Source organism: Microtus oregoni, unplaced genomic scaffold (assembly GCF_018167655.1).
Source record: "Microtus oregoni isolate MIOR12 unplaced genomic scaffold, Mior012 000002F_ref0000024, whole genome shotgun sequence".
Taxonomy (NCBI): Eukaryota; Metazoa; Chordata; class Mammalia; order Rodentia; family Cricetidae; genus Microtus; species Microtus oregoni.
In genome coordinates this window covers 48958596-48983704 of record NW_024543061.1, presented here as the reverse complement: position 1 = coordinate 48983704, position 25109 = coordinate 48958596, and the positions used below count along the sequence as shown (strand labels likewise).

The following is a 25109-nucleotide window of genomic DNA, read 5'->3' as shown; positions in this document are numbered from 1 at the left end:
TTCTTAGTAATGTCTTTGTGTGGTTTGGGTATCAGGGTTATTGTAGCCTCATAAAAACAGTTTGGCCATGTTTCTTCTGTTTCTGTTGTGTGGAACAATTTGAGGAGTATTGATATAAGTTCTTTGAAAATCTTGTAGAATTCTGCACTGACACCATCTGTTCCTGGGCTTTTTTTTTGGGGGGGGGGGACTTTTTTGATTATTTCCTTGGCAGTTATACGTCTATGTAATTTGCTTATCTGGTCTTGATTTAATTTTAGTAAGTGATATTTATCCAGAAAGTTGTCCATTTCCTTTAAGAGTTCCAATTATGTGGAGTACAAGTTTTCAAAATATGACCTAATGATTCTCTGGATTTCCTCCATGTTTGTTGTTATGTTCCCCTTTGTATTTCTGATTTTGTTAATTTGGATATTCTCTCTCTGCCTTTTGGTTAGTTTGGATAAAGGTTTGTCTATTTTGTAGATTTTCTCGAAGAACCAACTCTTTGTCTCATTGATTCTTTGTATTGTTTTCTTTGATTCTATATTGTTGATTTCAGCTCTCAATTTGATTACTTTTGCCGTGTTCCTCCTGGGTGAGTTTGCTTCTTTTTGTTCTAGAATTTTCAGATGTTTTGTTAACTCAGTAGTATGCGATTTTTCCAGTTTCTTTATGTAGGCATTTAGTCCTATGAGCTGTGCTCTTAACACTGCTTTCATTGTGTCCCATAAATTTGGGTATGTTCTGTGGTCATTTTCATTGAATTTTAGGAAGTCTTTAATTTGTCCCTTTATTTCTTCTTTGATCCACTGATGATTCAGGTGAGCATTGTTAAATTTCCATTTGATTGTGGACTTTCTAAAATTAGCGTTGCTGTTGAATTCTAATTTTAAGCCATGGTGATCCGATAAGATACATGGGGTTATTCCATTTTTTTTTCATCTTTTGAGGTGTGCTTTGTCCCCAGTATGTGGTCAGTTTTTGAGAAAGTTCCATTAGGTGCTGAGAAAAGGTATATTCTTTTATGTTTGGATGGAATGTTCTATAGATGTCTGTTAAGTCCATATGAGTCATAACATCTGTTCCTTTATTTCTCTTTTAATTTTTTGACAGACCTGTCCAGCGGTGAGAGTGGGGTGTTAAAGTTTCCCACTATTAGTGTATGTAGTTTAATGTGTGATTTAAGCTTTATTCGTATTTCTTTTAAATATGAGGGTGCCCTTGTATTTGGGGCATAGATGTTCAGTATTGAGATTTCCTTTTGAAGAATTTTTTTTTTCCTGTGACTAATATGAATTGTCCTTTCTTGTATCTTTTGATTGAGTTTAGTTTGATGTCTATTTTGTTAGATATTAGGATAGCTACACCAGCTTGTTTCTTAGGTCCATTTGATTAAAAAAAATTTCTCAATCCTTTACTCTGAGGCAGTGTCTGTCTTTGAGGTTGAGGTGTGTTTCTTATATGCAAGAGAAGGATGGATTCTGTTTTCATATCCAGTCTGTAGCCTGTGTCTTTTTATAGGTGAGTTAAGTCTATTTATGTTAAGGGATATTAATGACCAGTGATTATTAGCTCCTGTAATTTTAGTTTTCATTATTGGTGGTGTTATTGTGTGTGTTTTCCTCCCTTCTTTGGTTTTTGATGCTGTGAGATCATCTATTGTCTGTGTTTTTGTGAATATCAACTTCCTTGGGTGGGAGTTTTTCTTACTGTGGAGGGCTGGGTTTGTAGCTAGGTATTGGTTAAATATGGTTCTATCATGGAATATCTTGTTTTATCTCTCTATGGTGTCTGTCTACTGTTGGGTATATGGCATCTGTGGTCGCTTAATATCTGCAAAATGTTTGACCTTCTGGCTTTTATTGTTTCCTTTGAGAAGTCAGGTGTAATTCTGATAGGACTGTCTTTATATGTTATTTGACCTTTTTCCTTTGCAGTTCTTAATATTCTTTCTCTATTCTTTATGTTAATGTTTTGATTATCATGTAGTGATGGAACTTTTTTCTTGATCCAGTCTATTGGTGTTCTGTATGCTTCTTGTATCTTTATATGCATATCTTTCTTTAGGTTGGGAAATTTTTCTTCTATGATTTTGTTGAATATATTATCTATGCTTTTAAGTTGGACTTATTTTCCTTCTTCTATCCCAATTATTCTTATGTTTAGTCTTTTCACAGTGTCCCATGTTTCCTGGGTATTTTGTGTTTGTTTTTTGTTAGATTTAATGTTTCCTTTGACTGATAAGCCTGTTTCCTCTATTGTATCTTCAGCGCTTGAGATTCTCTCTTCCATTTCTTGTATTCTGCTGTTTTTGCTTGCATTTGTGGTTCCTGGTTGTTTTCTCATGATTTATGTTTCTGTAATTCCCTTGGCTTGTTTTTCTTTATTGTCTCTATTTTGGTTTTCTAGTCTTGAATAGTTTCTTTAATCTGTTTGATTGCTTAGTCTTAGTTTTCTTTAAGGGATTTATTTATTTCTTCCAATTTTTTGTTTGTTTTTTCTTCCATTTTTTTGAGGGAATTTTTCATTTCCTCTTTAAGGGCCTCAAACATTCTCCTAAAGTTAGTTTTTAGGTCATTTTCTTCTGCTTCATCTATATTTGGTTGTTTAAGTCTTGCTGTTATAGGGCCCCTTGTTTATATTGGTGTCATGTCTACCCATCTTTTCCTCTGAGTGGTATAGTTGGGTGATCAATCTTCCAGGTGCCAGTGAATCCAAGACTCAAATGGCTGCTCCTCCTGGTGCAGTCAGAGCTATGTTTCCAGTCATGTTGGAGGTCACTCCGTGTTCCTGGAGGTTGTTCAGCCCTCCCAGGGTTCACACTGCTCCTGTGGAAGTCATTGCCTTGGGACTGCTCTAGCTGAGGTAGCTGACTCAGGTCTGCTCCAGCAGATGTGACTGGCTCAGGCCTGTTCCCACAGATGTCCCTGGTTCAGGCTTGCCCCCTCGAAGGTCCCTGGCTCACACCCAGTTTCTCAGAGTTCTTCCCTTGTACTGCTGCTCTTGTGGAGGTTGCTGCCTTGGACCTGCTCTGGCAGAGGTCGCTGGCTCAGACCTGCTCCTGTGGAGGTCTCTGACTCGGGCCTGTTCCCACAGATGTCCCTGGCTTGGGTCTGTTTCTGTGGAGGTCCCTTGCTTGGGTCCAGTCTCCCAGAGGTCTCTGGCTCGGGCCTGCTAACTCAGTGGTCACTCCCTTGTACCTGTTCTTGTGGAGGTCACTGCCTCAGGCCTGTTCCCACAGATGTCCCTGGCTTGGGCCTGCTCCCTCAGAGATCCCTAACTGGCACCCAGTCCTACAAAATTCTCTGGCTTGGACCTGCTCCCTCGGCAGTAGCTCCCTTGTACCTATGGGGTACCATCTTAACTCTGCATTGTAGGCCCAATTGCTTCTACCAGATTTGTCATCTCTGTGGGCCTGCTAACCATCTTTTTGTATTTGGGACAGTGGGTTGATATTTTTTTTCTCACCCAAAATGCTATAGTATCTTAGCTTCGATTTTTTTCAATAGAATGCCTTTTCTTCATTCTTTGACAGTTTCATACATGTAAACAATATTTCTTGATCATGTTCATTCTTTTGGCATTCCTGGGATCCCGAACCCTCACCCCATCATGTGAGTGCCCTCTTCCCAAGTAACTCAGTGGGTAACTTAGAGCTACAATGAGTTCTAGAGTGCCATGGTCATGCCATATCCAAAAGACAGCATTTCACACCAGTCCTCCCATCCTCTGGCTCTTTGTGCCTCTCATTTATAATGTTTCCTAAGTCTTTGGTGTGGGAGGCAGGGGTATTGGTATAGGTGTTCCATTTAGGATTGAACAATAAATAGTCACTTATTCTCAACACTTTTGTCAATCCCTACTTTTTTTTCTACATTTTTAGTTAGAGCTTTATTTTATCCCTCTCAGTAGTCAACAGATATTAGCATATGTGTAGATTCTGGCCTACAAAATAACTTTTCTTTATAGTTTTTCATGTATGAGTCAACTCATATTCATGGACATTTTCCCTTGACTACTGAAGAACTAACCAAAAGTGAAATCATTACAGAAAACAGCCATGGCTTTCAGCTAGAAGCAGTACTCATCTGGGTTTTATGTAACCACCAGAAATCCTCCTATAGTCTAGGTTGAGCCCATTTCTGGATATTTAGACTGCCTTTTGGAGTTCGGGGACTTTGGACCTAACAGCATCTGTATCCACCTACATAGCTGAGGATGGTAAAATCTATTTTGGTTTGCTCTGTGTGTGTGTTGCTTAAGATGGAATCTAAGGTCTCATATATGGTTGGAAAAGCAGTCTACCACCGAACTGTACATGTATCCAGCCCTGTATTTTGGGTTAAACAAAATCGTGTAAATTTGGATAGTAGTTTTGTTGAGAATGAAATCAAAGAGGCTATGCTTTGTGTTGATAAAGGTTTCTTCTCTCTGAATTAGAGTGCTTCCTTAAGCACATGCATGCAAGTGCTCAATTATGTATGTTTGCATGCATGTATCTATCTGTCTGTCTATCTAATCTGTATATTATCTTTCTCTTTTTCCTTCCCTATCTACACACACACACACACACACACACACACACACACACACACATCATATTCTCAAAATCTTTCTAATGATGTGAACATAGGACTAGGTCTTGGAAACATTATTCATGATTATTCTTGGAGTGGAGTGGAGAGAGGTTCTGACTTCACACTGGCTTTTGAACATTATTTGTAGTCTGGACTTAATTCCAGCTTTTCTGATCCCCAGACTTGTTGCTGTTTGCTGGACTCTTAAGTGTTATTTCAAATACAAAATATGAAGGGCTACTTACTTCCTTGTAGTACTATTTTATCACAAACCACATATGTTAGATCAGGAAGTGTTATGAATATGTAAGACAATTTAGGAGGCATGAATCGCTGTGTCATACAGTGCCTCTTTCCAAAGGCAAGCGAGAGCTAGTAGATTATGCCTACGCTTTCTATGATTTTGAGACCTGAAATTGGATTCCTGGTCTTCTTGCCTTTTTGGTTTCTTATTTCTATTGAGTCATTATTAAAATTACTGACTAGGCAAATTGTTGTTGTTTTTTAAATCTGAAACCTAACTTGTTAAGGAATGATGAAGTAACAATATGTCACTTTCCATTCCTCTAGCTCACTTGTAGTGCCTTCCCTCTGCCACACCATGACTCATTTGTTCTTTCCCTCAAGGATCTGGAAATGAAGCCTGATGAGAAAATAGAACAGTCAAATTACACTTTCTTCTTAACCAGGTTATGCTGCAAACTTTTTTTGATGTGGCTCTGTAGACTTATTTTTAATGCAGGTACATGTATGTCACACATCACTCTGGTGTGAGTCCATGGATGAGGCCCTTGGTATCACCAAGTTATGCATTCAAGATTCCCATCAACTACCCACTGAAAAATTTGAAAAATTGTACCCAAAACTATCCAGACCTTTTTGCTGTCATGATTTCCTAAACCATGTCGTATAGTAGAGCTTTGCATAGTGACTGTGTACCACTAGAAATTATAAATAATCTAGGGATGTTGCAGAATACACAGCAGGATGTGTAGATTATCTGCTAGCACTGCTTCATTTGGCATAAGAGATGGAACACTGTGTGGATTTGAGTCTTGGAACCAGTCCCCTCCAGATCCTGAGGAAGTTTGCGTTTTCATTTGTTTATCAGAATCTACCAATGCCACATTTGTATGTAAGGTTTGGGGCATTTGTAGATATCCTTTACCTCACAAGGGTTGCAGATATTTTAAAAGTAAAAGCAAGGGCTGGAGAGATGGCTCAGTAATTAAGAGCATTGCCTGCTCTTCCAAAGGACGTGAGCTCAATTCCCGGCAACCACATGGTGGCTCACACCCATCTGTAATGAGGTCTGGTGCCCTCTTCTGGCCTGCAGACATACACACAGACAGAATATTGTATACATAATAAATATTTTTTTTAAAAAAAGTAAAAGCAAGTGAAAACACCTAGGCACACACAAATGTGTGTCTATTTAATCACATGTAGGAAAGAAGCATACCGTGGATGTTGGAAGCATTTTGTTTTAAAGCTGGATCTTGTTTTACGTCCGTACTCAGCCACCCACTAATTGAACAGACTGAAGCAGGTTTAATGCATTTACTCAGCTTCCTTGTGTGTCAGTGATGAAGTGGTAGTGTGGGCTGATGACGTGGCTCGGAGGGTGAAGGTTTTGCCACCAAACTTGATGCCTGTCCTTGATTCCTTTGTTGTGGAAGGAGAACAGCCTCCTCACGCTTTTCCTCTGGCCTCCATGTGTGCCACGGAAAGGGGCACTTTAAAATCTTATTTCTATAAAGACCAAAACCAGCCTTGATCTTAAATCACACTGCAGATGGAAAGAGGCATCTTCAGGGTGAGCTGGACAGATGGCATCCCTGGGCAGCCACCACCAGGTCAAGGAACTAGAACCACAGGGTCTATCTAGTCTGGGCTCTGACCCTCACTCTTGGTCTTAACTTTCCTCATTGTTAAGTTCAAGTGCTTCGAAGGGGCCCTCTGAGGTCCTGGCTCCATTCCCATTTCATGGGAGCTCATACATACACCCTTGGATACATCCCAAGTTGTTTCATTGCCTTGCTTACCTATACATGCCCACATAAACAATAAGTAAATAAATGTCATTGAAAAAGTGAAGAAATAGTAGTGCTTTTCTAGGTTATTGGGAGGTTTCCATGATACTTTGAAGAAAATGTGTAATGTAGAGGCTGGTATGTAGTAAGCAGTTCATAAACGCTAATTAAAACTAGTGTTTGGGATGTAATCAAAGTTTTAAAGAAATATTTGTAAGCCACAATACACCTTACTCTGAAATCTAATACATGGAGGAGCTTTTCTCTGGCCCCTTTTAGAAATGTGGAGGAGAGCTATGCCATCTGGTAGCATGCAGTTATAAATAACACTTCTTCCCATGGCCAGCCTCCACTTCATACCCAGCACAGGAACTAAACACTGCATCTCATCAACTGAGACGGTGCCCAGAAGTGGGCACTTAGCACTTACCCACTTTCAGACCGTCCAAGTAAAATCATGGTACGCTTTAAGTAGTTCCTTGAAAATAATGTTTAAGTTAAACTACCATTTGGTGTAAGTTAATTGCCATCTTCTCCCTTAACTTGCTGATGAAGTATCATGCAGAACACAGAAAGGCGCCTGAGAATGTGTTAAGTCCTTAGGAAAACTGACTTGTTTATCCTATTCACTTTAAGGGATGCTTAGAACCCTGTCTGACCTTGCTTGCAGGACTGAGGCTCTCAGTGCTTTCTGCAAAGTAGAAGTGATTGGCTCTAGAGCAGTTATTTAAGCCAGCGTAGCTGGTACCCTGTGATATTGGTGGTTTGGTTTGGGTTTACCTGGAAGTCACCTTTTAAAAAGGTGTATGTATGCGTTGTTTACAGTGGAGAAACTGATTTCTCTCTATTTAGTGTGCCTATCACTGGTGTTGGGTAGACAAGGGTGTGCTGTACAGTATCTCCCCAGCTTTCTGAGCTGGAGAAGCACCTGCACATTAGGAGACATAGTCTACAGAGCAGAGTGCAGCTTTGCATAGATGGTAGAAACATAGTTTCCTTGGTACAGAAATCCATGGGACTTGTTTTCTCTCAGCAATGGCTGCCTCTGTATTTAGGCTGCCTGGTTTTTAGCACTTAGAAACTTCATATCCATAATTTTAAAATTGCCTCTCATTTACTACAGTGTGTGTGGGTATGCTGCTGGGAAGTTTAGAGCCTTAAATTACTTTTTTGGAGCCTGGCTCCACTTTTCTTCTCTTTCTCCTACCTGGTAGTTGTTGGGAGTGGCTACAAAAGTTGAAACCCTTACTGAAGCATTTTAAAGAAGGTTGTGGTTGCTTATCTCCCATTTCTGGAAGAATGGATAGAAAGTTCTCTGGAGGCTGTGAATCAACTTGGGATGATGGGATAGGCACTGTCTAAGGCTGTGTCTACTAGTTCCCATGACATGGTCGTGAAGGCGGGACCTCAGAGTGTCCCTCTGCAGCTCTTTCATTTCACAAATGAGGGGACTCAAGACCAAGAGGGAGAGTCAGAGCCCAGGCTAGACCCTGGTGTCCCCAGTTCTTGTGCTGTCTGCCTGGGGATGCCAGCTGTCTTGCTCACCTTGAGGATGTCTCTGGTTACTTCCTTTCTGCAGTATGTTTTAAGACTAAGACTGACTTTGTTATTTTGTAGAAATAAGATTTTTAAGGTGACCCTTTCCATCTTTTGTTTGTCTGTTTGTTTCTGGCCTCTATTCCCTTCATTTGCCAAATCCCAAATCTCTGGCTAGCAGTTATTTCACGGACATTTAAGTATAGCGTAGTCACTGTGGAGTCAGTAGATGGCTGTTGACATCCCCAGTCTCAGATGCTGGTGAATGCTCATATAAATTGGGGAGCAGAACAAAGCTTGTGCTGTCAAGGTACAGCTTTATACTTGCAGAAATAAAGGGCGAATTGCTGTGAGGTGGGAAATGCTGGTATGTCTCATTTTTCCTGTCACTTGTCATAGCGGCCATCACTGCCGCTTCCTCCTTTTCCTCTTTCTTCTCTCATCCCCGTTCTCATTTTTTCCTCTCCTTTTTCTCTTCTTTGTTTGGAGATAGGGGTTTCATTATATATCCCCATCTGGCTTCGAACTTGCTACACGGAAACTGTATTCTTTTAAACACCGCTTGGCCCATTATATCTAGCCTTTTCTCGGTTAACTCTCGCACCTGGACTAGCCCATTTCTTATAATCTGTGTAGCCCATGAGCTGGCTTACCAGGAATGATCTTAACCTGTGTCTGCCTGGAGTGGGAGAATCATGGCAACTCCTTGACTCAGCTTCTTTCTCCCAGCATTCTGTTCTGTTTACTCCACCCACCTATGTTTTAACCTATGAGGGCCAAGCAGTTTCTTTATTGCTTAACCAATGAAATCAACAGATTGATTTATGACACTCTCACATCACGATACATTGCATACGTTTAAAGTGTTCATTTTGATCAAGCTTGGTAAACATCCATGAGATCATTCCAATCAGAATTATGAACATACTAGTCACCTCAGACTTTCTTTGTGCTACCTTATGATTTTACCCCTCTCTGTGTCTCATGTCCCAGCAACGTTTGATCCTCTTTCTAGAAAGCACAGATTAGCTGGTACTTTTTTTAGTTTTAGATAAGGGAAATTATACAGTATGCATTCCTTTTTCTTTCTGGCTTTGTCATGAGATGCCAATCTTTTATCTACTCAACACATATTATTAGATGCTACCAGGTGTCAGTTTTGGTATCTGTAAAGGCCTGTTAGGAGGCTATTGCAGTGGTTCTGGTGACAAATGATGGTGGCCTGAACCAGAGGTTGACATGGAGATGATGAGCCGTCATTCTTTAAAGCTTTCCTTTGGAGGTAAAGCTAATTGGACTAGTTGGATGTAGGGGTGAAAGAGAGGGCAGAATCCAGATTATCTCCCAAAATTGGCAGATATTTTGAGATATTTACAAAATTGCTGTTTAAATGTTTTTTTTTTTAAAAAAAAATAAAGAACATTTTGAATTCCAGTTTTCTCTCAGGTGTTGAGACATGGCTTGGAGTAGACTAGTGGAGAGAGACCTTATGAAGGCAAATATTTTTGGATTTTTTCATTATGTTGAAATGACATTAAATCTGCTGTCTATGACTCACAGGTTTCTGTGTTAGTTTTACTGATGAAAAGTTCAGTTCAGCTAAGTCCGATGCCACGACAGAGTCAGACTGTACTTTGTGATGCTAACTATGGTGATTTTATTGTAGTATAAAACAGTCTGTCTTTATTTCACAAGGGTTGTTAGCATGCCATTAATTTTATTAGGGCTTGGATAGCTCCATCTGGGAGTTGAGCATCAGACAAACTAGATCAAGTGGTCTCTGTGGGTTTGAATTTGAAGTTATACATGGCGAGGTCTATTCAGTTCATGAGCGCCTTTGGGAAATCTAAGTTAGTTATAAATTAATAATACAAAGCAGTGCCATCAGCCTGACACAGATTGCCTGTCATTTTCTCAGGCATCATCTCCTTCACTCTCTACATTGGTCCAGAGGAGCAGGGACCATTATTAGCTCTATTTTGTAAAAGAGGAACCTGGGGGAATATGGGGATTGCATAACTATCCCGAAGGGTCATTCAGTGTTGGAGGCAGGATTTGAACCCAAGTTGATTGAGCCCATGTTTTTCATTCAGAGGTAACATTTGATGAGGTAGATCCTGCAAGGTAAGAAAGAGTCTAATGAGCAAGTGGAACCAGGTTATTAGGCAGAGAGAATGAAATGTTTCTGGGAGGCTGGTGAGAAGTGTTGTTAGTAAGTAGGAAAAACACAGGGCTTCTAAGCATCTGTCTGGGTTATTTGAGCAGATGCTTCATAAGGAAATCTACAAGGCCTTTTAACATTCTCTTTAGAAATTTTGAGCAGTTTCACGATCCCTCTTTTTATTTTCTTAAAGGCAAAAAGTCCATACTACAAGCATCTGGTTTGGTCACTATCAAAGGTATTTTCTGATTTCAGACAACTTGGATCTAGCTCTTCACTGCTTCCACTTTTTTCTTAAGTTCGGATTTCCATTATGATTGAAAGGGGATGTCTGTAGTAATTGTAAACTGCTAATCTTTGCTGCTCTGCCTACACTCAGCCAAAGGCTTTAGGGCTGTCAGCCAGCACAGCCAGCATCTGAGTACCGCTGGAGTGTCCTCACATGTTCCATGTTTGTACAAGTCACATCTACAATGTGCTGGGTGACCACAGAGGCGCATTCTTTTCTTTTACTTCATTACTCTTATTTATTTTTTAAATATTTTTATTAGTATGTATCAATTATATACAATAATGGGTTTCATTATGACTTTTTTTTTTTCAAGACAGGGTTTCTCTGTGTAGCCCTGACTATCCTGGAACTTTCTCTGTAGACCAGGCTGGCCTCCAACTTTAGAGATCTGCCTGCCTCTGCTTTTGCCTCCCAAGGCTGGGATTAAAACCTTGTACCACCACCATCCGGCTCATTACATTTTCATACACATACACAAATACAATTTTTACCTCATTTCCCTCTTGTCCCCATCTCATTTTCTCTGATACCCATCCTCCTCCCAGCTAGTGTGTGTATGTGTGTCCGTCCGCCTGTCCGTGTGTTCCTGTCCCCACTTTACCATCTGTCATAGTGAGTTTCATTGGGGTTGCTTACTAGGGTATGGGTGAGGGGTTATTTAGAGGATTGTGGGACTCTTCTAGAAGCTTATTACTATTTTCTGCTTTGCAGAATGAATTGTGCTTATGGCACTGGGTTGTTTATAATGAGACAGGAAACATGATGAAAGATTATTTAAAATTTTTTAATGAATTGTCTCTGAGTGAGCAAAGGAGACCCTTCTAATACTAGAGAATTTTAGTTTTTCCTACACTGAATCTGTTCCCTCAATTTTTATTAAGAGTTTGATATGACGATTTTAAAGGCCCACATCCCTGCCTCTTAACTTTCTTTTTTCTTTCTTCAAACAATGTTACTAATAATAATGTTAGTGACTCTGTTTGGTGGCATCTTAGCTAAATGTTACTTTTAAGTTTTTTGTTTTAAAAGTGTTGAGATGTAAATGAAACCCCATAGCTTAGACTCAGTAGTCAATAGCTAGCTCTCTCAGTTGTGACTCATTCAATCCGAGTTGGAACCAACCACTAGTGAGTCTGTGTCTGTGCATATCTACGTGTGTAAGATGAATTTACTACTAAATTTTTACTGTACAGAGTGGCTGTAATGCTGATTTTTAAATTTGATTTTTGATATGTTCATACATATGTACACTGTATTATGAAATCGTGGTTTTCTTCAAGTGTGTGGGTCCTTGAGATCTATGAGAATATGGCTGGAACAGAGTTGTGACACGTTGTAAAGCTTCTATTTTGGCAATTATGTCGTAGTTTAATCATTACCTTTATGTTATTTTTAAAGGACTTTAAAGGACAATCCAAGTGCTATATGATTTTTACCTAAAATTTCAATGTGTGTCTATAAAATGCAAAATTTTAAAATAATATTCTTAATTCTTTGAGTAGAGATGGGTCTTGAGGATTCTTCCTTGATCCATGGTAGAATTTTGGCTGACTTGATCTTATGAAACTGATACAGTGAACAACCAGGTCATATCCAGAAGTCAACATGATACAGCTCTCCTCCTGTCTGCTAGCTCTTACATTCTTTCCACCCCTCTTCTATGATATTTCCTGAGCCTTGGGTGTTGGCAAGCTAACAAAGATGACACATCCATAGAGTCACTCAAACTATGCACCTCGATCACTTATGGGTCTTACATAACAATTGTCTCTGACCAAATATGAGAGCAACACAAATCCATGGGTATAAACATTTAGAAGACAGCGTGACAGTGTGACCATTTAGCAAAGCAAAAACAGTAGGCTTCCCCAAGGCCTTTGATCCCTTTGGTAATGTACTTTCGAGCAGGTTTACAGTACCAGGTATGAAATTCCTCCTGTGGAGCTGGGCGCCTAGCCAACCAGAAAGTTGGTTACTCTCTTAACCATCATGCCACTGCTGATATGAGCATATCTTGCCAACAGTTCAGTATTGTATTGTCAGGGTTCCACACTAGGTGAGGGCAGTGATGTTTCTTTCTGCCACCAACTGCATAGCACCTCTCTCACTCTGTAGGCCAGCCATTCAGGAGTTTACTGCTCAGTTCGAGGTTGATTTCTCTGTGTCCTGCACCCAAAGCAAGTGATGTTTTCAGCAAAAGGCTCTTACCACCGAAAGACAGAGAAATAGAGATATCATCACTAACCCATTTTTTAATTTTGTTTGTATGTTTATGTGTGGGCACAGGTGGCATAGTGAGTATGTGGAAGTCAGAAGGCAGCTTGCAGGAGTCAGTTTTCTCCTTCTTCCATATAAGTCCTATGGATTGAACTCAGATCAAAAAGGCTTCATGACAAACCCGTTTATGCGTGAGCCATCCCAGCAACCCAAATTAGTAACCTTTTAAGGCTCTTTTTAACTTGAGTTTTAGGGTCACTATTTAAGACACTATGTCCTCTTAGTAATTTTCCTGCCTTATTGGCAAGGTGGTAAGCATTTCATTTGTACCTAATCCTATGTCTTGTTTTATAAGAAAAATAGTCTCATTTATAGCAAGTTGCTGGGCAGTCACCTCGGTTCAGGATTGTGTTGGCTTTTGTAGTCATATTATCCCGCGATGGCTCTTGTTAGTGCTGTGCTACCGTGAAGGGGGAAATATTTTTCAGCTGCAGCGTTAGGACATTGGAATAACAATGAGAGGGAAATTTTGTTGTTGCATCTTCCTATTGGTGAATGACCTGTTCTTGTTCTTAGATGTATTTTGACAAAACAAAATTTACCTTATATTCTGGCACATATCGTGATAATTATGGTAAGAACTGAATTGTCATTAACCTATGGTCTGATAGACTGTGACAAACCTCCCAAGGCAGCAAATGCAAGAATTCCCAAGCAAGAAAGAGTCTTAAGTGATATGGCCATCATATGAGCAGATACGTAATTATATGTGCTTCAAATGATTTTTTTTTTTATGTACATTGGTGGTTTTGCTCTTCTGGAACTGGAGTTACAGACAGTTATGTGAGCTGCCATGTGGGTACTGGGAATTCAACCTGGGTCTTCTGGAAGAGCAGTCTGTGCTCTTCACTGCTGAGCCATCTCCTCAGCTCTTCAGGTTAATTCTTGATTAATGCCTTACCCTTTTCCTACTTTTTTTATGTGCACAGGTGCTTTGCCTGCATCTATATCTGTGCACCATGTGCATGCAGTACCCGGAGAAGCCAGAAGAAGGCCTTAGATCCCCTAGGACTGGGGTTATGAATGGTTCTGAGATGCTGTATCAGTGCTGAGAATTGAACCTGGGTCCTCTGGAAGGGCAGCCAGTGCTTTTCAACGCTGAACTGTCTTTGTAGCCCCAAATGCCTTACTTTTATACATTGATAAATTCCTCCAGAGATTCTGATGCAATAGCTGTCTAATTCTAGGTGTTCCTCAAGAGAAAGCTGTGATTGTAGCCTTTATCTTCACTGGTGTTTTTTATATTTTCAGTGTGCCAATTATAATTGGAAAAATTTATCAATGTATCTAAGTGTTTGGGGCCTTGGTAATACCCTGAACTTGCAAAGGAATAATGTAGAGTCAGTGACTATGTGACAGTGTATAAATACCTGGGAATGCTTGGAAGAAACCTGCCCTTCTAGCCACCTTGATAACAGTGTCAAGACAGTGTGCCACCTCCTTTGAGGGTGAGGCATGCATGGTCCTTTTAACTTTTGTCTCATAGTCCATAGCCTTTGACAAGTATGTTTTTTGCTAGAAATAGGAAAACTAAGCCCGGAAGAAGATTGTGCAGGCTTCTCTTATTTTCAGTAAATAGAGCAGATGGCTGTGTGATTAGTTGTTTTTTTGAACAACAAAGGAAAAACAAAAGCATTCCCACTCCACTCCCTAGCTCTGGCTTATGGGAGCTTCTTGGCACTTCTTACAGGCCTTTTGGAGAGCACAACTTGATCTTGAGGCTTTTATCTTGGCAGTGGAAGCGCCAGGATTTTCATCTCCATTGCTGTTTTATCAGAACTTTCTAGAAGAAACAGACTTGCCTTTTGGCTGCTCTGTCTGGGTCTTTGTTCTCTTCACTGTTCCTTCTGTGAGCATGAGGCTCTCTCCAACTTCCTGCCCTTCTGCTTTCTAATGGGAAGTAGGGTCTCAGAGTGCTTCAGAGCACAAATCCTGGAGCAAAACTTGGGTGTGAATCTTCATTCTGCTACTTAACCTCCCTCCAAAGGGCTATTGATGACCCAAGAATTAATACAAAATACTTAGAGTATGGCTTTTTTTTCTAGTAGGCACTATGTCTACAGTATCTTGCTTCTGAATTACATTAACAGCCACATGGTTGTATATCATTTTTGAGACTGTAAAGGGTGTACTAGGTAAGACACAGAGGAATTATTGAACACCAATAACATAACTCACCCTCGCTATCTGGTTGAATAAGCTGGTGATAATACAGGATAAATATTAATAACAGGATGGTGAGGCAGGAGATGCTGCCATTTGGTTTAGTAGGCACCAAGGCAAACAGTGGATTTGGGAGATTAGAGGTAGAATTGCTTCCTGTCATCACAAAGTCCTCATTCAGTAGCATGGAACTTGAGGCGGACTGTAGAGGAAAGGTGGTTGGACATTTGGGGACATGGGTATTCAGAAGGGTGTGAGTGCAGGTGCAAGGTCCAGGGTGGAAACATGTGGAGAGTTTAGGTAGTCATGGATGACCGCCTCTAACAAAATGGACCCTTTCCCACTAAGTGAAGAGTGTTCATGTTGTTGAGACTAACATGGTTTTTCTTTTCATCCATAGAAAGGCCCCACTTCTGGGAAAGACCGTGTGAAGAAAGGTGGATCCTACATGTGCCATAAGGTCAGTCATGCTACTAAACTGTTGCATGTTCTTGTGGGTCACACATTCATTATATCTTACTGCCCCCAAACATTTCATTCATTTTTGCCAGTATAAACCTCTTCCCATCCAAATGAGAAAAAAAAAAACATGGGAGTCTTCAATTTATGAACAGACATGGGAGAAGTAACAGGAGAAATGGAGCTTGTGAATCGCATTCTATCAACCAGATAGTCTGCTGACTTGTGCCTGGTGAGAGGCTTCTGTTGGTCTGTGAAAGAGGGTGGATCATCTACCTCTTCCCATGTTTAAGTCTAGGACCACACCCATAATTTCGGATGTCTGTAAATTCCTGAATTCTTTGTTGAGATTCAAGCTAAAGTTATAAATGGAGGTTGGTTTGTGGTCTACCAAAATGGAAGCACCCAAGTGTGTTGGGTGTTAATATGTGCATTTTTGTTCCATGAGCTATGATTTCAGTTTCCAAAATGGCAGTTCTGGGTTAGTCTGTGTGATCGGTGCCTCACGAGCAACTTTTAGAAGGAATTTGAAAATAGAATCCGACCCCTTCCTCTTTCCTCTTTGAGTCATGTGTTTTCAGTGCCTTGAGCACTCAGGTTCTGTCTTCTGTCTGTGTATAAAGAAGCATTTTGCAGTTTGTTACTACCAAGGAACTTTGCTTGGTAGTTGACTCAGTTCTGGAGACTTAAAGCCATCTATAGTGACTTCTAATTAAGTTACTAATTTTGTAATAGACACATTATCATACTTTGTCCACATCCATCAGGATCTTTAAAACTCTGGAGGTGTGTAGTAATGAGACGAGCAGGCCTGCTTTTTGTCTTGTCCGGCTAGCTTTTTACCCAAAATAACAACATGCAAGTTGTATTCTTTTAAACGCTGCCTGGCCCATTAATTCCAGCCTCTTAATGGCTAATTCTCACATCTTGATTAACCCATTTCTAATGATCTGTGTAGCACCATGAGGTAGTGGCTTACCGGGAAAGATTCAGCATGTCTGACCTGGTGGCTAGATCCATGGCGTCTGACCAACTATGCTTTCTTTCTCCCAGCATTCTGTTCTGTCTACTCCACCCACCTAAGGGCTGGCCTATCAAATGGCCAAGGCAGTTTATTTATTAACCAATGAAATCAACACAAAACAGAAGACCCCACCTCCACATCAGAGGTGTTGAAAACATACGGCAAAGTTTGATAATGGCCTCAAGAAACTAGATGGTATATGTGAGTGAGTTTGTAGGTATGTGTTCCATTCATGGTTCTTATGTTCCATATGATTCAGGTGGGAAGTTCATCCAGTTCAGCTCAATTCTTGCTTCATACCTACATTAAACTGAGTATAGTGGCATATACCTTTAATTTCATTTTTTAAGAGGCAGTGTGGATGTCTGTGCGTTCAAGGTCAGCCAGGGCTACACAGTGAGAGCCTGTCTTCAAAAGCTGAAGCCAAAAATGAACAACAAATCTACATTAATAATAAGATGTGGGTGAATTTAACTTTATGCAATCATAATTGAATAATTAATTAATTGAATTTTTGAGTCAGGGTCTTGGTATGCTGGCCATACAGTCTCTAACTCCTGAAGTAAAACATTTTTTTTCTGCCTCAACTTCCCAATAAATGGGACTATGGATATGTTCTACTGTGCTCGGCTCATATTTCATTCTGTTTGTTTTGGTTTTTTTTTTTTTTTTTTTTGAGACAGGGTCTCACTGTGTCACTCTAGTTGGCCAGGAACTTACTATGTAAATCAGACTCTCCTTGAACTCACACAGATTCTGCCTGCCTCTGCCTTCCAAGTACTGGGATTAAAGGCATGTACCACCATGCCCAGCCTTGATCATAGGCAATAAATAACTTTCTGAAATTAAGTATTATACTACTATGGTTGTTATTAATATTTCATATCAGATTGAGAATATTTGCAGATTTTTTTTTCAAGACATGGTTTCTCTGTGCAACCTTGGCTGTCCTGGAAATCACTCTGTTGACTAGGCTGCCTCGAACTTAGAGATCTGCCTACCTCTGCTTCCCAAGTGCTGGGATTAAAGGTGTGCGTCACCACTGTCAAGTTTATTTGTAGTTTTTACTCATCAATGAATATAGATTTTGCTAAATGATGATTTTCTTGTCTTTTCAGTCAGTTAGTACAGTATAATACAATGAAGCACAATAATTGATTATCATTTTTTTTCTTGTTTTTTTGAGTCAGTGTCTCACTATGTAGCCAAGTTGACTTTGGACTGACTATGGGACCCAGAATCTCACATTAGCAACTAACCATGTCCAGCTTGATTTTCATTTATTAAACCATCATTGCTTTCCTGGTGCAATATTCCTCTTAGTCATGATGTATTAGTCTTTTTATGTAGTTTGAATTCAGTTATTTTAAATGTTGAGAACTTTTGCATATAATTAATGATGAGTAGATCCTTATTTATTGTTCCTAGTAATCTTTGTGTGGTTTTGGTATATTGGTATGTAATTGGAAAATATTGTCAGATCTTCAATCTTTTATCCTCATTTTTAAGAAGAGGTCTTATAAAACTAAGATTATTTCTTTCTGAATTGCTTGGTGGAGTTCCTTATTAAAGAAATTTGGACCTAAGCTTAGGCATTTAGCCTTACCCCTCCCTATTACTGTAATGAAAATACAAGGCAGACTACATTTTTAAGGAAAAGAGGCTTATTTTAGTTTATATTTTTAGGGATCCAAGCTGAGGAGCATTAAATAGTGATTATATTCTTGCTGGCAGTACCAGAGTTGGTCCAAGGCGTCATATGGGAAGTGACAAAGGGTGTTTCTGAGTGGTGTGTGTGTGTGTGTGTGTGTGCATGCATATGTATACATTCATTATGATCACTCTCCCTCTTCCAATGAATAAGATTAATAGAATAGTGACTCTATGTTGGAGAGGGGAGCCACTTGTTGATTCCCAGCCGCCCGGCTAGCTTAGACCCAAAATAATCATACAGAAACTGTATTAATTAAATCACTGCTTGGCCCATTAGCTCTAGCTTCTTATTGACTAATTCTTACATATTAATTTAACTCATTTCTATTAATCTGTGTATCGCCATGTGACAGTGATTTACTGGGTAAAGTTCCCAGCGTCTGTCTCTGGCGACTCCATCCCTTCTCTCTGACTTCGCCCTTCTTTCTTCCAGCATCTAGCCTAACTCCCCACCCCCAGTTCTGTTCTTCCCTGCCATAGGCTCAAAGCAGTTCTTTATTCATTAACCAATAAAAGCAACACATATACAGAAGGATCTGCTACACCAACTCTACCTAAATGACTTTACCTTACCCTAATTAGCTCCCCAAAAGGCCTTACCTCTAAACAACATAAAGGTATGTCTCTACCCCCTTGAAAGCCTTAGGGGATGCACTCAAACCATATCTAAATTATAACAAAGTATAATTGTAAATTTAGTTATTTAATAAATAATTATTTGTAGATCATTTCATCATTTATGCCCCAGCAATGTTTAAGCATGCATGGGCAGCCTGTTTATGGTGGTTCTCCAGTTGTTCCTATCCTGGACAGTCCTAGATGCTTGTGTTATTGTCATACCCAGAGAAAAATCATAAGAATACTAGAAAATGCCTATAAAGAAAACTTTGCATCAGTCAAAGTCTGTGGAGAACCAAGTGATCAGTTTAAGAAAATTGTAGGAGTGTTGCAAGGATGCATCCTCTCACCATTACTCTTTAATATATTCCTAGAATTAATAATATCGACAGCTTTGGAGGATGAGGATAAGCACGCAGATAGGTGGTGTGCGAATTAATAACTTGTGTTTTGCCAACAATATAGCACTACTTGCTGAAAGTCCAAATGAGCTGCAGGCCATGGTAAACAGAGTGGTGGAAGTCAGTGAAAACCTTGGTATGAAAATAAATTTCTACTTAAATATGCTCTGATAATTCTGTCTTTCAAGGAATCAAATCTTTCATATGAATTTTTAAATTTATTATTTCAATCTTTGCATTTTCATTAATTATATAAGCCAATTATATTTAATGCAATTATTGATATTATTGGGTTTGAATTTTTTTGAGATTTTGTGTTTTTTTTTCTTTGCCTTATCTGTTCTTTGTTCCTTTTTAATCTTTGTCTTTTTTGGATTAAATTATTTAAATCACTTTATTTTCTCTTCTTAGGCTTATTATCTATACCCTTACTTTAAAATGAATGCTTGATTTAGAATTAAGTTAATAACTAACTTTTTCTAATCAGCCTGTGGAATATGTCTTGAGTTGTTTGGGCTCAGAGTGATAAACTATTACAAAAGAGAATAATAGAACGACAAAACTGAATGAATTTAGATTTTTTTCCAGAACAAAGCAACAGTCTCAGAAATAAATAAAAAGAAAGAATATTAGAATTAATTCTTAAAACGTTTTATTTCTATTTTGTACATATGCGTATTTTGTCTGCATATATGTCTGTGAGTGACTTGTGTGTTGAGTGCCCTCAGAGTTACAGATAGATGAGCCATTATGTTCTGAGAATTGAGCCCTGGTCTTCTGGAACAGCAACCAGTACCCTTAACCACTAAATCATCTCTCCAGCTCTATAGTTAATTTTAAAAATTACTTTGACTAGAAGATAGTATATACTTATATACTAGAAGATAGTATACTATTGGTTATAAACTAAAGCCACTTTGCATGTCTAAAGTAAACTCCTGTAATGTCTATTTTAAAAGAGTTATTTTATTTTACTAATTAAAAAAAAAACCTTTGTGTGTGTATATTGTGCCAGCATTTATGTCTGTATCCCACTTAAATTCTTGCTACACATGGCAGCCAGAAGAGGACATTGGATCCCCTAGGACTGGAATTACTGATAATTGTGAGTCACCATGTGAATTCTAGGAATCAAACCTTGGTCCTCTGGAAAACCAATAAGTGCTCTTAACCACTGAGCCATTTCTCCAGGACCATCAGTCCTAGTTTTTTAACAGTCTGCCTAAGCTTCTGGAAGGAGATGTAGACACAGAAAGAGAAGCAGCAAGGTAGCACAGCATCCAGTTAAGAACATAGGCTATTATCTTCCACCTGTTGATAACACGCAGTGTGGCCTTAGGTATACTATTAATATGCCTTGGTCCCAGTTTTTCCTCAAGTGTGTAATGTGAGTGCAATTTATATCTTTCTCATAGGATTATTGGAAGAACTCACAAAATCGACATATGTTAAATTGAAGGAGCAGTTCAAATAAAAATTTTAATTTAATGAGCACTCAAATAAAAATTTTGGTAATTGATGTTGTTGGGTTGATGCCTAACATTCAAATGTGGGATCTTTATTGCAACCCACAGCATCTAGGGGATCAGGCTAACAAATGCCAAAAGAATTAGTCCCGTGTCATTTGAAACAGCAGTGGTAAGACCTGGGTTCTGGTATGTGCTTCTCTAGAATGATTTTATTCAATATGAGATACAATTGCCTTAAAATATCCTTTATCTGAGAAACATTTTCCTCATGAAAACCATATTTATGTCTCATTTGAGTTCATGGCCTCCAGGCTGGCAAGTCATTATCTTAAATGGATTGTTTCCTGATCCAGGATCACATCCTTAGCAAAGAGCCTGAGATCACTTTTACAGAGTAACTAGCCATTTTGATAAAAATCAGGTTGAAACAAGTCCCTCCTCCTACTCCTGTTCTTAATTAATAGAATGACCCATTTTCAGCCACCCAAAGACCTCGCTTCCTTTAAGAACCACTTTTGATTCTAAAAATAAAGGTAGAAAAATATGAAGAAAAACCAGAGCGTTCATAATCAGGACATTTGCTCTTTATTCGTGGTTCTATTAGTGACCCATTATTGCAATTGAAAAGGAGTACTTATTAATAAATATTTTCTGTGTGAATCACCGGTGTGTTTAGGTAGAATGAAGGTACGGTTGATTCTTTGCAGGTAATGGGCCTGACCTTTCAGCACTCACAAGTGCACACGTGTGCTTGTGTGCTTGTTTGTGCTTGTTTGTGCTTGTGTGTGCTTGTGGGTGCTTGTGTGTGCTTGTGTGTGCTTGTGTGTGCTTGTGTGTATGTGTATCTGTTGCTAAGGATTAAACCCAGGGCCTTGCATGCACTGGGAAAATGCTCTGCCACCAAGTGATGTCCCTCTCTCCTCACCACTTTTGTGAGACTTGCTTTTTTGGATTTAGTTCTTCCTAGCTGTTTTGGTTTATGAAAGGCTCGGGAACTGCTGTCATCCCATGGTGACCCTTTACAAGTAAGCCAAATTTGTTGCATAAAATTTAGCAAAGAAATGATAAAGGTGACAATAAAATCAAATGTTCATGTTCTAGAGAAAACTATTAGTTTTCTATTATGGTATTCTACCATGAGTTTTTTGTACTTTAATATCTATTTTTCAAAAATAAAGTTAATTACTTTGTGTATACTCAAGTTTTTCAATTACAGTAATAATAACAATCATGTATGTCACAGATTTTTTTCTAGTATCTAATGTCATTGATGCAGAAGCCTTCTCAACACTGTTCTGAGCACTAAAAATTCATCAGAGCTGTTGCAGCCTGGCTTTTGTAACATATAGAATAATCCACCCCACAAAAACTATAGCCCTGTGCTATATTCCCAGGGTCGTCCTTCAGCCTGCTCGTCTCTACGGCAGTAAACCTTTCCCTTCCGTCCGTGTGGCACATGTATGTGCAGTTGGAAGCTGCAGGAGATGTCATCTTGCCCACTGTCACCACAGTCTCGAGGGCCTGCTTCAGACCTGTTTCTGTGGGAAGTCAGCCACGCCGAGTTTCCGTGACCAAGAGTGTGTGTACACTAAACAAACCCTTGGCTCTCTGTACACAGTTGTTTTCCTTTGTTATGGAGGGGTTGGTTTTGGTGTGTTTCAGTTTTGGGGATGCAAGGGATTGAACGCAGGCTTTGCTTACTACTACTGAGCTCAGTCTCCCAGCCAAGATTAAGAGTTTCTACATACTTCTGTGGACAGTGTCATCTTTTCAGTGAGGACCCAGATTCTAGAAGGCTTTGCCTAAGGTTAAAAAATTGCCACTGAGCTTGGAATTCTGCCCTTGCTGGTCAAAAATTAGCAATATGTTTGCCACAATTTTCATTGGTATCACGTTCCCATTCCTCTAACTTTGGAGGTGGTAGAGTGGCTCCATCTGTTTGTCCGATCACATTTCCTGCTTTTTACATTAGCCATCTTTGGCTGATTCTGTTTGGAATTCCAGTTTTCCAATTCTTTGGGCATCTCAGCTCCCTCTTGGGGAGGCCTTCAGTCCTTTCTCCCCATTTTTACTTCCTTCAGAGATGACCACTGCCAGAGGCAGTCTTGAGTTTTCAGTCCAGTTATAGTCTGTCTGCTTCCTTTGAATGTCAGCTCTCTGATAACAGCTTCTTTGTTTGTCTGCTCTGATTATATTCCTCAGGCCTAAAATTACATCTGGCCTATTACAAGCTCTCAAATATTTAATGTATAATCTTGCTGTGAGGTGATCAGGCTATGATCTAACTGTTCTTTTGCCTAATTTTTTTTCTCATTTTCATGCTTCTGATTCCATTGTTTAGCTTCTTAATCTGCCTCCCATTGTCCTTTATAAATTGCTGCTACTCAAAGTGTACCCCATGGGCAGAAGCAGCACCTGGAAGCCTGTTAGAAATATAACTTGAGTGTCACACAAGCCCCACGAAAGCTGTATTTCTGGGTGTACAGTTTAGGGATGTGTATTTAAACAAGCTCTCCAAACTCTTTCTGTCTCTCTGTCTCTGTCTCTCTGTCTCTGTCTCTGTCTCTCTCTCTCTCTCTCTCTCTGTGTGTGTGTGTATGTGTGTGTGGTCTTGTTGCAGTGATAAAATACCCTTACTAAAGTAACTTAGGGCCAGTGAGATGACTCACTGGGTGGAAGGAAGTCCTTGGCAGGACTGATACTACAGTATATAGCACACAGACAGAATAAAGAATTTAACAGCAACTTATGGAAGAAAAGGCTATTTTGGCTCACAGTTTTGGGGTACTGTCTTTAAAATAGATAGATAGATAGATAGATAGATAGATAGATAGATAGATAGATATTGATATTCATGTCACGAAAGTCACAGTGGCTATAGCTTGAGGTAGCTGGTCACATTGTATCATCAGTCAGGAGACAGAGGGGGACAAATATTGGTGATTGGCTAACTTTCTCTTTTTTATGTAGTCTAGCTCTGCAGCCTAGGGAATGACACCACCCATATTTACGGTGGGTCTTCCCACCTCAGTCAACCTTATCAATCAAGATAACCCCTCACCTGCATGGCCAAAGGTTTATCTCTTTCCTGTCAAATGTACAATATTAGTCACCACAATTGCATTTGGAGAAGCACTGCCACAACCATGCATGTGTCACTTAGGCCAAGTCCTTCCTACAAAGGATCTGGAGGACTAGCATTCACCTTCTAGCTTAGCCCCAGGCTGTTTTGTAAGTGTTTGGTGTAGTCATGGTTTTCTCACCTGCTGTGGTCTCTCTCCAGCCAGCCAGGACAAGACCATGCCTAGACCTGGGTATTTCTCTCAATGTATACAGTAGGCATTCGGGAACTGAAATTTCTCATGGGGAATACAGTAAGCAGTTAGGAAATGAATGCTTGTTATTTTCCTTGTGTGTGGCCCCATCATGGAATAAGTCATCTGTGTGCATCCCCTGAGCTCAACCTTTGCTAGCCTGGAATCCACTGCCCGTGTTTGGTTTCAGAGAGTGCTGACTTATTGAGTTTGATTCTAGAAGTATCGGAGTGCTGCCATTTCACAGCAGCCTAGCGCCTGCACCGAGGCTTCTGCTGCATCTTCTCACACACTCCTTACAGATGTTTGAGAGCTTCTGTTCGTGCAGGGCACAGATACCATCAGCTTCTTGTTATTTCAAGCACATTCGAAATTCATCTTTCTTCTAACTACCTGAGAATTGGTAATTCATTCTGTTCCTCACTGTCCAAGGAGAATTGGTTGTTATTGTTTTACTATCTATTGAAGATAGAACATTCTTTCTTTTTTTTTTCATTGGGGAAATGCATGAGAGAATTTTCATGTCAACCTCAGAGATAATTTTTATGAAGATTAGAAGCATCTGACTTCTTGTGAGAGAAAAGAAATAATAGGAATAAAAAATGTCTTGCATGCTGACCTATTTTCTCCTTCCCACAAATTATCTCTTCTGCATGAGTTCCCAACATTTTCTATGCGAGCAATTCTTTCTGATGTTTCTTTAAGCAGCTGGCAGGCACTTGGGTTCAGTGGGCCAGCTCTTGAGTTTATGCTCATGGTACTCAGGATGATGGCTTCATTTCCATTTTCTGTTACTTTGAATCAGGGAGGGAACCTCACAAGAGGTTCTATGCACGGAGGTTATTTTGGAATCTGGCAGCTTCCTAAATGCTGGGTGTCAGATAGTTCGTGGCTGCAGATGTAGCCTGTCCTGTGTGTTTGTGTGAGTGTTTGTAAGGAGGATGTGTGTGTTGGGGGTGGGAAAGAAGATGTGAGAAGGATGGCACTCTTCCTACCAAGAGTGTGGAATCTTATTAAGAGAAAAACCACACTACAGTTTGTCTGCATTGTAATCTTGCTTCCTTAACAACTGTGTCACTGTCTATAACTT

The 25109-nt window shown here is 39.6% G+C and overlaps 1 protein-coding gene across 1 annotated transcript in view; it reads left to right on the top strand.

The window, feature by feature from the left end:
• Sumf1 (sulfatase modifying factor 1) overlaps positions 1 to 25109 on the top strand; it is an 84110-nt gene that overhangs the window by 57042 nt on the left and 1959 nt on the right. The window contains exon 8 of the mRNA XM_041637277.1: positions 15422 to 15481. Coding sequence (XP_041493211.1) covers positions 15422 to 15481 — 60 coding nt within the window. The remainder of the gene's footprint in view (positions 1 to 15421; positions 15482 to 25109) is intronic.